The 13751-nt window shown below is 37.5% G+C and overlaps 1 protein-coding gene and 1 long non-coding RNA gene across 3 annotated transcripts in view; one reads left to right on the plus strand and one right to left on the minus strand.

Annotated features, from left to right (window-relative positions):
* Positions 1-2678, plus strand: part of MAP3K1 (mitogen-activated protein kinase kinase kinase 1) — a 74146-nt gene extending 71468 nt beyond the window's left edge. Inside the window, exon 20 of one of the 2 annotated variants that reach the window (XM_033111178.1) lies at positions 56-2678. In XM_033111178.1, the coding sequence (XP_032967069.1) occupies positions 56-205 (150 nt within the window). In that variant the 3' untranslated portion in view covers positions 206-2678. The remainder of the gene's footprint in view (positions 1-55) is intronic. The other variant, XM_033111179.1, reaches the window with a different exon arrangement.
* The window catches only part of LOC117025305 (uncharacterized), a 78265-nt gene that overhangs the window by 58056 nt on the left and 6458 nt on the right, over positions 1-13751 (minus strand). The window contains exon 2 of the long non-coding RNA XR_004423578.1: positions 3215-3284. This is a non-coding gene — a long non-coding RNA (uncharacterized LOC117025305). The remainder of the gene's footprint in view (positions 1-3214; positions 3285-13751) is intronic.

Consider the following 13751-nt stretch of genomic DNA (forward strand, 5'->3'; position numbering starts at 1 on the left):
TAGATCCCAAGTTCCTCTTATGGGAAGCTTCAGCTCTCTGGTGTCTCTCCTGCAGATTGCCAGTGCAACTACTGCTCCATCGATCCCTTCACATTTGTCTCCTGGTTTACGAGATGTGGCTCTTCGTTGTTTAGAACTTCAACCTCAGGACAGACCTCCATCGAGAGAGCTACTGAAGCATCCAGTCTTCCGTACTACATGGTAGCCAATTATAAAAATAAACTGTAATGGATACAGGATGCTCAATAAGAGAAAAAACTTTTGTGGAGAACCACGTTGATAATCTGCTGGCCTTCATGCCACTGAGCAGCTATGAACGAGACCAGTGGGGAACCCTTACCTAAGTATGTGATTGACAAATCATGATCTGTACCTAAGCTTAGTATGCAAAAGTCCACAGTTTGTGCAGAAACTGTAAACCGTGCCTTTCAAAGAACTGGCCCTAGGTGAACAGGAAAGCAATGAAGTTTGCATGACTAATTAACAGAAGCATAATTTTATTATTTTTGGAGCACTTTTTCAGCAATATTAGCAGCTGAGGGGCTCAGGATCTATTTTAATGTTTCTATTATTCCATTTCACATCTTGATCACAAGCAGAGGGTTCTGCAATTCCGTTTTTTTGGGTGTTTTTTTTTTTTTTTGTCACTGGCTATAAAAATCAGTATCTGCCTCTTTTAGGTCAGAATGTGCTATGAATAGCAGTAAATAAATATATTTTTTAAAGTTGATAACTTTTTTATGACCCACAGTTGACCTTTATTTTTTTAAATGCCTGGGCAATTGTGGTTCATTGTGCATTTTACTGTTGGCCCATTCATTTCGTTTTTGGAAATCATGGTTCTATATTTTCATTTCACCTTCATTTTTGTTTAATATTCAGGGAAAGGTGATCGTTTCAAACCAGAAAAAAAATAGAACTAGGTGTGAACTAGATCTTATTAAATATCTTGCTATTGCAAGAGTTTTTTTAAATACAGAATTTTGTTTGTTTTTAAAATTGGAATTTAATACTACCTTCATTGAGTCAGTCACTGCTCGTCTTGTGCAGGTTAAATATAAATTAAGTGAAACTCAACTATTCTCTGTGATGCAGCTCAAACCAAGATCAAGATTACCTTGAAATTTATTTGAATTTTCAAAAGGTATTGGTTTCTTTTGTAGGAAACTTCACACCATTTAAGTCTTACTCTGTATGTAACAATCCATCATTCATCATCACTGATAATAACATGTAACTGCTATTTTCCTTCTACTATGCATCATCTCTTTACAATAGACCTGGCTGATAGATAAAAATTACTCAACTACCAATGAGTAATAGTGTTTTTAAGCAATAAATTTGATTTGAACGTGGAAAATGTATTCAGGAAGAAAAGTGAAATTGAATTTCATTTACATACTAATTCATTGGAGTTTGCACACTTATCTAATGGTTTCACCTAAGTTGAATTCCGATGCATGGAATCCTGAAGGAACATGGCAGCTCTTTTATCCCTTTTTTTTGTGAGTCTTTTAAATCAAGTACTGATTAAGTATTTAATACAACTTTTTGAGATGTTGTTTTAACTCTTCAGAAGCCAGTTGAATTGTTGCAGAATGAAATAGAATTGGTTATTCTCAAAGACTCAGGAGAAACTAAATAAGCTATATATAGAGAGAGTACATTTTAATGTACAACACAAATTGGAAGTAAAATAAGTTACAAGGTAAGTTTACAGGGATATATTACATACAATTTTTAAAAGGCAGTTTTTCTTTTTTGTTTTTTTAAAATGTGAATGTGTTTCTTAGTGAAATTTTACATTCCTTTGTTTTGGAAGATTGGCAATATTTGAAGAGTTAAAAATAGTACCGAAATGTGAAGTTTGGTAGCTCTAAATGTGTTGTACTTGACTTTTTTTATTTTCTCTCTTTTTTGACTACTTAGAATTTTCACAGTTCTAATAAGATTGTTTCCAAGTCTGTCATGTGCAAGCTTTAAAGGATGCACTCTTGCCATTTTATGTACTGGAAGATCATTGGTCAGATCAAAACTGTCTGACAGTAATGTAAACTGTATAAACTGAGGAACCTCAGCTAATCAGTATTACTTTGTAGATCACCATGCCCACCACATTTCAAACTCAGACAGCCTCTAGATGTCAAAATCCATTGTTTGAGTTTGTTTGCAGTTCCCTCAGCTTGCTGGTAATTGTGGTGTTTTGTTTTTTTGTTTTGTTTTTAATGCAAATGTGATGTAATATTCTTATTTTCTTTGGATCAAAGCTGGACTGAAAATTGTATTGTGTAATTATTTTTGTGTTCTTAATGTTATTTGGTACTCAAGTTGTAAATAACGTCTACTGCTGTTTATTCCAGTTTCTACTACCTCAGGTGTCCTATAGATTTTTCTTCTACCAAAGTTCACTTTCACAATGAAATTATATTTGCTGTGTGACTATGATTCCTAAGACTTCCAGGGCTTAAGGGCTAACTTCTCTTAGCACCTTACTGTGTAAGCAAATGTTACAAAAAAAAAATCTCTGGGTTAAGAAAATTTGGCTTAAGTGTATCCTTTGTTATTTTAAATATATCAAGATATTTTAATTAAAATTTTTACCCCATTGAACCAATTTTATAGTATTTGTACCTATTTTGGTGTTTTGTCTTTATAGCAAATAAAAGTTTTTGAACAAAGGTTGTTACTTTTACTTTTTTTGAAATAATTTCATTCTTACAAAAAAGTTGTAAGAATACCACAAAGAACTCTCAAATACCCTTCACCAAAGGCCTCACTCAGGTTTTGCCAGCTGCCCAGGTATGACCTTTATAACAAAAGGATCCAAACACCTAGAGACGTGTTGTCCTTAGTTGTCACATTTCTTCAGTCTCATTCAATCTAGAACCATTCCTTAGTTCTTCTTTGACCTTCTATATGTTACACACTTTCATGTAAATGCTACCACTCCTCCCAGATGGCATAGGTTAAACATAATTGATTTTATTCACATAACTCTTTTTATATAATATGGTATTAAAAAAAATCTGTCCTCTTACATTAAACTATTGGAAAGGAGGATTTATTCACCAGCTACTATTTGTCAGGCATACTTTGGAACACAGTGACTATACTCCATTTCATAAATGAGGAGATGTAATTGCAATCAAGCTGTAATTCTAGCTGTACCAGAGAACTCACTGGGCCAGCCCATAGTTTTAGTCTTAGATCGTACCTTGTAGTTGTGTTTTCCACTTTCATCCTTCCTATTTCTGCTCAGTAGTTGTTTCTCACATGATCAAACCCTGCAAAATAAGAAATGTCACTGAATAACTGAGTTCTGAAGCCATTTTCTGTCTCTACATTTGTTTTAAAGTTTCTGTATAATTTGATTTAAAATACACAGTTTTTAAATAGGCTCAATATTTTTGCTAAAGTATACACTTTTGTCATTTTAGGAAAATATTGAGAAAAGCTTTTTGAGAGGAATAAAATAAACTATTGTTCCTTGAGTCTATTTACATAATATTAATAACTTTATTAAATGACCAATTCTGCAGGTTAGATAGAATCTAGAAAAATGTTGGGGTATCATGCTCACGGAAATACCAGTGAATGCATTTGTGAACTGATACAGTAATTCACCTATTATAAAACAAAATGCGTGCAAATACTGCCATTATTGGAGAAAATAACGACTAAGAAATTTACGCAAAGTACCATCTTTTATGGCATGAGTTTGTGGGTTTGTTGTTTAATTTATGCTGTAAGCAAAAATCACTGGTTGAACTGACATAAGGGAGGAAAGGATGGGCCTTTTAAAATAGGTGATGGACTTGGTGGCCACAGAGCCTGAGACAACCTGGGTCAAATCTGGCTCTGCCACTTGCCAGCTATGTAACTGTTTGACTTGCTGAACCTCCATTTATCCATCTATAAAATGAAAGGAACAGTTGTAGGAAGTGAGAGAACCTATGTAAATGGCCTAGAACAGTGCCAGGCTCACTGGATGCACAATATATGTTTGTATGAATCAATGAGTGACCCAAAGGTCACAGACTGAAATTCCTGTGGAGCTACAAGTGTCCTTGTAGGGCTTGTGGCTGACCTGAGAGTTCATGCCAAATTCATGTCTAAGGAGCCATGGCTGCCATGCTGGAAGGAAGGGAAAAAAAAGTCCAATGTTGCCAAAGTCTCTAAATTTTCAAAAGAAGTTAAAAACTTAGATTTTACGTGCTATCAAACATTTTTTTATTAGAAACAAATTTTTATTAGGAGCTATAGGTGAAAACATATGCTAGATTTGGCCTGTGGCTGGCTGCATTTTGAGCTCTGACCTGAGTCCAGGCTTATAAAACAAAAGAAGAAATTGGGAGTCTCAGTTTTGGGAACCTGGATCCTGGACTTTTTTATTCTAAGATATAAGAGATGAGGGGAAAGTAGAGATGCTGGTTATAGATACCAGAGAACTAACCTCTGAAGAGAAAATCAATGTCCAAATGCAAGAATGTGAAATGCTTACCACTAACGCCTAATTATCATGTAGCACACTATGCATGCGTAGCATTCAAATATGCCATCACAGTGGTAGTTCACCTTTAAGTTTTACAATAGACACTCTGCCTGCATGATCTGGGACTAAAGAACTCCATCAACCACTTAAAGACAGTGTCATCACTTTGTAGTGAAGCTGCTGTCACTGGGGCCCACGCCTCGTGGCCTTCAGTTCATAGCCTTGCCAGCCCTGTAGAGAAAACGGCGAAGCTACTGAGACAAAGCCTTCACGATCCAAAGGTGTTCTTCACGCAATGCTGAAATTCCTATTAGAGTTTATTTTTGAGATAACGAGTGCTATTTTCCTTTAAAGTCAATTTGCTTAATGAAATTTCTCAGCTTTGTATACATACAGAGGAGGAGGGCTGGAACTAGACGAAACAGTAAGGAGGAGAAACAGCGAGGTATGGTGGAATATTGAAAAATCTTTCACAGCAAGTGGCATGATCATATTTGTCATAAAAATCACCGTAGCAGCATCTTGAAGAAAGAATCAAATGGGGTAGTACAAGAGGCAGAGTAGGTCAGAAGACAACTGCAGTCTTCAGATAAAAATGAGAGTCCAGGCAACTTCTGATGAAGACAGTGGAGAAAGTAAACTGCTTACTTCCTCCTACGATCATGTCAAACTGACAAATTCTAGAACAACCATCATGGAGAACCCCCTGAAGATGAGCTGAACAAGTCCTATAACGAAAGGATATAAAGAAGAAGCCACGTCAAGACTGCTAGGAGGAGTGGACACGCAGAACAGGCAGTTCCCACACCCACGGGGTGGCGATTAAGCAGCAGAAGAGATGTCTCTGCTGTGGCGGTCCCCCTGAGGAGTGAGGGGTCCCAGTCCCACGGGGCTCCCCAGCCCGGGGCACCAGTGCTGGGGGGGGAATCTCCATAATACCTGGCTGTGAAAACGGGGATTGAGTATCCGAGGGACAAAGCACCGGTAGACAGGCTGCTCTTACGGGGCCAGCACACAAGTCTCACAAACTCACTCACTCTGGCTCCAGCACAGCGGCAGCAGCTCCAAAAGGGCCAGAGACACACAAGGAGGATCTGCACTGATGAACGTCAGGGGGAGAGCTGGGGGGGCGGGGAGGGGGAGAGGGTCGCCTTCCAGGGATGGAAGTGCTGGCAGGTGCCACCGTTCTTTGCTGAGCCCTACCCCATGCAGCTGGCAGGTGCAGGTGGGCGCCAAATCTGTGCTCTCCATTACCCTGGCTGACACTGCCCTGGTGATTCCCTGAGACTGAACCCTATCCAACTCACTCGCCTGGCCTGAACCTCTTCCGGCAGCTTTTCCACACAAGCATCCTGTCTAGGCTCATGGTGTGGACTTTCCCAAACTCTCAAAAGTCTGCAAACCCCAAACAAGCAGCAGCTGGCCTTGGCATGCCTTGTAGCTCTTGCTAAACGGCCTCAGGCCCAGCACAAACAGTGACTGGTCTCAACTTGCACTGTAACTCCCATCTGGTTGCCCCAAGCCTGGCACAAGCCGCGGCTGACCTTGACGTGCACCAGAGCCCCTCCCAAGACAGTCCAGTCAAACACACGAGGGGGCCAGCTTCAGACCATGTCACAGCACCGCCCAACTACCCCACAAACAACACACCCGAAGGGCAGACTTGGGAAGGGCAGAGTCCCGCGAAAGCAGCTCCGTGGGTCTGCCCCTGTAGTCACAAAGGTGCCCCGTGGGTCAGCCCCTGCAGTCACAAAGGGCCCTCACAGCCAGCAGCCTGAGGGACAAGCCCACCCACTGATGTGCCGACAGCAATCAAGGCCCAAGTATTACAGGAGGGCACACAACCCACACGAGGAACACCCAGCTCAGGTGACCAGGGAGACTGTGTCACTGGGCCCCACAGGGCACCTACTACTTAAGACTACTCGGCCAAGACTGGGACACCAGCAGCCCTACCTAATACATACAAGTATAAACAGACATAGGGGGGCAACCAAAATGAGAAGACAAATATGTACCAAACGAAAGAACAGGACAAAACTCCAGAAAAATGACTAAAGGGAGACTAGCAATCTACCAGATACACTGTTCAAAACACTGGTTACAAGTGTGCGCAACGCCCTTAGGAGAGGAAGAGATGAAATCAGAACTTCAACAAAGTACAAATTACCAGTTATGAAAACAGCCACAGGGATGTAAAATAAAGCATAGGGAATACAATCAATCATGTTGTAATAACTCTATATGGTATCAGATGGGTACTAATCAGAGTGATAATTTAATAAGTTATGTAAATGTCTAATCACTGTGTTGTATACCTGAAACTGATGTAGTATTGTATGTCAACTGTAATTGAAAAATAAATAAAAATTATGAGGAAAGAGTAATGTGAGCATCACAGCAAATAAGATGTCCCCACCAAAACTGAATCATGAAGAAAGAAAATCTGAACAGACCAATAACAAGTAAGGAGATTGAATCAATAATCAGAAAACTCCCAAAAAAGGAAAAAGGCCAGAACTAGATGGTTTCACTGGCAAATTCTATCAAACATTTAAAGAAGAATTAATATTCATCCTTCTCAAACTCTTCCAAAAACTGAAGAGAAGGGAACACTCCCAAACTCATTTTCTGAGGCCAGTATTACCCTGATACCAAAGCCACATAAGGACACTATAAGAAAACTATGGGCCAATATATCTAATGACTATAGATACAAGATTTTTCAACAAAATATTAACGAACCAAATTCAACAGCATATTATAAGAATCATACACCATGATCAAGTGGAATTTATTCCTGGGATACAAGGTTCAATATATGAAAATCAATAAATGTTGGGCAGCCAGTTGGCTCAGTTGGTTAGAGCACAGTGCTCATAACACCAAGGTTGCTGGTTTGATTCCCACATGGGCCAGTGAGCTGTGCCCTCCACAATTAGAGTGAAAATAACGGCTTGACTTGCAGCTGAGCTGCCAGTAGGGCAGCTGGTGGGCTCAGTTGGTTAGAGCGCAGTGCTCAAAAAACACCAAGGTTGCCAGTTCAATTCCCACATGGAGCTGTGCCCTCCACAACTAGATTGAAAACAACGACTTGACTTAGAGCTGATAGGTCCTGGAAAAACACAGTTTCCCAATAAAAATTTTAAAAAAAGAAAGAAAAATATCAATAAATGTCAGGTACAGTATTAATAGAATGAAAGATAAAAATCTCAATAGATGCAGAAATGCATGTGACAAAATATAACATCCTTTCATGATAAAAACTCTCAACAATTTGGGTATAGGGGGAAAATACCTCAACAAAATAAAAGCCATGTATGGCAAACTCACAGCTAACATCTTACTCAACAGTGAATAGTTGAAAGCTTTTCCTCTAAGATCAGGAACAATGAAGGGTGCCATTCACACCACTCCTATTCAACATAGTACTGAAAGTCCTAGCCAGAACACTTAGACAAGAAAAAAAATAAATAAGAGGCATCCAAATCAGAAAGGAAGAAGTAAAACTGTCTCTGCAGACGATACGATCTTATGTATAGAAACTCCTAAAGACCACCAAAAACCTGTTAGAACTAATCAATGACCTCAATAAAGTTGCAGGAAGCAAAATCAACATATAGAAATCAGTTGCATTTCTATACACTAATAAAGAAATAACTGAGAAAGAAATGAAAACAGTCCCATTCACAACAGCATTAAAAACAATAAGAATACTTAGGAATAAATTTAAGGAGGTGAAAGATTTGTACAATGAAAACAAACTTTGATGAAAAATACTTAAGTAGACACAAATAGATAGAAAGATAGTTTGTGTTCATGGACTAGAAGAATTAATATTAAAATGTCCGTACTACTCAAAGACATTTTTACATTCAATGCAATCTCTGTCAAAATTCCAAGTGACGTTTTTCACAGAAGTAGAAAAAACAATCCTAAAATTTGTATGGAACAACAAAAGACCCCTAATAGCCAAAACAATCCTGAGAAAGAAAAAGCTGCAGGCATCCCACTTTTTTATTTCAAACTATACTATAAAGCTATGGTAAACAAAATGGTACAGTAGTGGTAAAAAAGTAGACGCATAGATCAATGGAACAGAATCAAGAACCCAGAAATAAAGCCTCCATATACAGTCAACTAATATTTGACAAGGGAGCAAAGAATACTCACTGGGGAAAGGATAGTCTCTTCAAATAAATGGTGGTGGGAAAACTAGACAGAAACATGCAAAAAAATGAAGCTAGACCACTCTCTTACACCATATACAAAAATAAACTAAAAATGGATTAAAGATTTAAATGTAAGACCTGAAACCATAAAATTCCTAGAAGAAAACAGGCATAAACTCTTTGACATCGATCTTAGCAGTATCTTTTTGGATAAGTCTCCTTAGGCAAGGATAACAAAAGCAAAAATAAACAAATGGGATTATATCAAACTAAAAAGCTTTTGCACAGCAAAAGAAACCAGCAAAAAAATGAAAAGACAACCTATTGAATGTGAAAAGATATTCACAAATGACATATCTGATAAAGGGTTAATATCCAAAATATACAAGGAACTCTTACAACTCAACATATAAAAACCAAACAATCCTATTAAAAAATGGGCAGAAGGAGAACTCACTCTGGGTGGTGAACACACAATGCCGTATATAGATGATGTATTACAGAATTGTACACTTGAAACCTACATAATTTTACTAACCAATTTCACCCCAATAAATTTAACTTAAAAAAGGGCAGAGGACCTGAATAGACATTTCTCCAAAGAAGATATACAGGTGGCCAACAGACACATGAAAAGATGATCAACATCACTAGCTATTAGGGAAATGCAAACCAAAACCACAATGAGATACCACCTCATACTTGTCAAAATGGCTATTATCAAAAAGTCAACAAATAACAAGTGTTGGTGAGGCTGTGGAGAAAAGGGAACCCTTGTGCACTGTTGGTGGGAATGTAAATTGGTGCAGCTGTTATGGAAAACAGTATGGAGGTTCCTCAAAAAATTAAAAATAGAACTACCATACTATCCAGCAATTCTAGTCCTGAGTATTTATCCGAGGAAAATAAAAACACTAATTTGAAAAGATATATGCACCCCTGTTTATTACAGCAGTATTTATAATAGCCATGATATGAAAGCAACCTAAATGTCCAGTGATAGAAGAATAAATAAAGAAGACGTGGTATAAATATAAGGGAAAATTACTCACCAATAAAAATGAATGAAATATTGCCACTTGCAACAACATGGATGGACCTAGATGGTATTATGTTATGTGAAATAAGTCAGATGGAGAAAGATAAATACCACATGATTTCACTTATATGTGGAACTGAAAAACGTAAACAAGCAAACAAAACAAGAACAGACTCAAAGAAACGTAACAAACTGATGGTTGCCAGAGGAGAGACAGGTGACGGGATGGGTGAAAAAGCTGAAGGGGAATAAGAGGTACAAACTTCCAGTTATTAAATAAATAAGCCATGAGATGTACTATATAGCATAGGGAATATAGTCAATAATATTGTAATAACTTTGCATGGTGACAGATGGTTACTAGACTTAGTGTGGTGATCACATCATAAGGTATATAAATATCAAATCACTATGTTGTACACCTAAAACTAATATAATATTGTATGCCAACTATAGCTTACCAAAAAATTTTAAAACAAAACAATCTAATGATTGCCAAAGGGGAGAGGGGTGAAGGACGGGAAATAATAATAAAATTAAAAAAAAATAAAACATATCCATTTCCACCATTCTGCTAAGTAAAACAAAACAAAACAAAACAAAAAAACAACGTTATACAAGACGCAAGCATGGTTTCTTCATAAAAGTTTTGTGTCGTAAAAAAGAAATGAAAGCAGGACATAGATTAAATTGGACTTGACTAAAATAGATCAAATGCAATGTGTGAATTTAGATTCAACTTAAAAACAAATAACAAAAGAACACAAAGCTAAAAAAAGGCATTTTTGAAATTAGAGAAATTTAAATATGGACTATATATTCACAATATTTAATTAAGGTTCACTTTAAAAAATGTGATAATGGTACTGGAATTAGAAAAATGTCATTTTTGGGAAGCTGATGTCTGGAATTTACATTCAAACGGAAAAGGAAAAAATATATATGGGGGAAAATGTTGCAAAATGTTAACAATTGGTGAACCTACATAAAAGATACATGGTTGCTCACTGTATTTTTCTATAAGTTAGAATTTTTCAAAATAAAGCGTTGAGAAAATATTTCTAAGTTTGTATATATTTTGATTTGGCTTAATTTCTTTTTGTATTTTACCTTGATTTCTTTTTTTTCTTTCTTTCTCTTTTTTCCCCTTTTTGCTGAGTTTCTGTATTTCGCAATTCAGCCTACACTAAGTGACCACCAGTGGAAGAATTACTTAGGCATTTACAAAAGATCCAGAAGAGGGCAGCATAGTAAAACTTTTCTTTAATTAAAAGGTGATCTTAATAGTGTGTAAAACTTGCCAAATATCTGAAAATCAGACTTTCCCTCACGCCTTACTCAGGAATAAAGCAGTTATCTCAGTGTTCCTCTTAGAAAATTGAAAAAATTCAAGGGAATCACTGAGAATTCCATTTTTCCAATCTAAAGCCTAGACTTGATGTTTACCTATTGCCAAACAGGACACTCCTATTCTCCCACGCCTTTTTGACAGTCACAACCTAGGAGAGAGAGGCTGTATCAAGATAATTAATACCTTCTTTCCTGGTCTCCTATATTCAAGACCACCTTGGTCTTGTGTGACTACCCACCCACCCACCCATTAATCCTGCCAACTATTGTTATTCTGAACTTCCCAAACTATTTCTACATCTAGCGCTCTGCTTAAGAACCATCAATGACTACCTACCACCTCAAATCCCAAGATTCTCCAATGATCGGACCTTAGTCTGCCTCAAGACTTTAGTTCCTACTATTCCTAACGCAAATTTTTGCTCTAGCTAGATCATTACATTCTCTGAACCCACTGTGTTCAATCTCACCTCTGCACCGTTTCTCATGTCAGTGGTTCTCGAACATTTTGGTCTCATAATTTGGTCTGAGAAGCAGCTGACAACCAATGGCACTGGATCTTCCAACTGATACTCAAAGCCACCACAATCAACTGTGTACCACACAACTCTATTGGGCATCATTCACATTACAGTCTTAATAGCTTTGTATATTTATTACAATTATTTTCCTCCAGGAAAGTGGCTGGAGGAAGAAGTGGCTTTTGCTAATTCACACAAAGACTAGCAGAGACCATTTTTTTTTCTTTCTTCTTTTTATGTAATATTTTAGGTCCTGCGGCACAAAATAACTTCAAGATACTTTGTGTCTAATTTTATCAATATGCAATATACTACTGTAACTCAGAACTGGCACTAACTTCAGGTCAGATTAAATGCTTTGTCATATACTTTCCTTCTCAAAGTTTTGCATCACAATATGTGGTTCTAACACTCCATTGTCAAACATTTTTGTCTTCAGACCCCATTACAGTAACTTTTAAAAATCATCAAAAGTCCCCAAGGAGCTTTTATGTGAGTTATATCTACTGAGATTTACTGTATTATACATTAAAGCAGATAAAGTTTCAAATATTTACTTAACTAATTCATTAAAATAACAACTTAGAAACCTTTTTACATGTTAATATGGATAACATATCTTTATGAAAAGTATCTAAATCCCCTCAGTGAGAAAAATGTAAATTTTTATAAAATGTAAATTTTTTATATTTTTGTAAATCTATTTCATTTCAGGCTTAATAAAAGGCAGCTAAACTCTCATCTCTGCTTTTGTATTCAGTCTGTCTTATACATAATGCAACACCCCAGAAATCTCCATGGCACCCTTGTAAGAGAATGGGAATAAATAAAGATAAATAACATCTTAATAAAATTATGAAAATAGTTTTTACCCTGTAAATCTCTAAAAAGTTCCTAGGGACCCCCCAGTGTCCCCAAGCTATACTTTGAGAACTGCTGACTTATTGCTATCCCTTCCCTTCCACCTCTCTTCTACCTATTTCTCTTTGACGCACTCCTTAACTCCAGTAACTCACATTGAAAAATCTATGGTAATCAACATTTAGTTTTTCTAAGTTATGCTTTTCCATCTCCAGTGTAATCTTTTGAACCTGTACGGTAATCAGTGAATAAATATTTGACAATTATGTTACCCACATTAGACAACGAAGCTATTCAAATAGACTCCAAAACACCCACCATCTTGCCTCATAGGTCACTGAGAAACTAGAAGTCGTCAGATTTAGCCTTCATCTTTCTCAGGACAAATCCACGAAGACACCTGCTGAGCCCACACTCTGCCTTCCCTCTTGCTGCAGCTGAAAATGCATCCCTGCTCCTGCCAGAGGCCAACAGCCTCTCCACTTGTGCTCTGAATCAGCTTCCACCTTAAGGACTTTACTCTGGAAATTACCCATACATTTATACAATTTCTTCCTCTCTATAAGGTCGTTCTCATCGTTACAGACAAGGTCTGACAATTAAGTTCGCGATGATGTTGCTAACCTTTTTTGATATCAGAGGGATTATTCCTTATGAATTTGTACCAACTGGACAAACAGTAAACCAAGTTTACTATTTGGAAGTGCTGAAAAGGTTGCGTGAAAAAGTTAGACAACCTGAACTTTTTGCCAACAATTCACGGCGCTTGCATCACGACAATGCACCAGCTTACCCGGCACTGTCTGTGAGTGAGCTTTTAGCCAGTAAATAACTGTATTGGAACACCCTCCCTACTCACCTGATCTGGCCCCCAACGACTTCTTTCTTTACCCGAAGATAAAGGAAATATTGAAAGGAAGACATTTTGATGACATTCAGGACATCAAGGGTAATATGAAGACAGCTCTGATGGCCATTCCAGAAAGAGTTCCAAAGTGGCTCTGAGGGGTGGACGAGGCGCTAGTACTCCAAGGAGAGTATTTCGAAGGTGACTTGTGATATTCAGCAATGAGGTATGTAGCACTTTTTCTAGGATGAGTTCGCGAACTTAATTTTCCAACCTTCGTAAATATGCTAGAGGACCTTTCATCTTACCAAATTCCTCCCTGCCTTTGGCTCCATTTCTCTGCCTCCCTTTCAGTTAAACTTACTGCAAGAGTTGTGTAAACTTGTCTCTGCTTCCTCAACTCACATTTTCTCCTCAACACACTCAAACCCACACAGACTTTTCACTGAAACTGCTTTTGACCACATCA

This window comes from Rhinolophus ferrumequinum, chromosome 7 (genome assembly GCF_004115265.2).
Source record: "Rhinolophus ferrumequinum isolate MPI-CBG mRhiFer1 chromosome 7, mRhiFer1_v1.p, whole genome shotgun sequence".
Classification (NCBI taxonomy): domain Eukaryota; kingdom Metazoa; phylum Chordata; class Mammalia; order Chiroptera; family Rhinolophidae; genus Rhinolophus; species Rhinolophus ferrumequinum.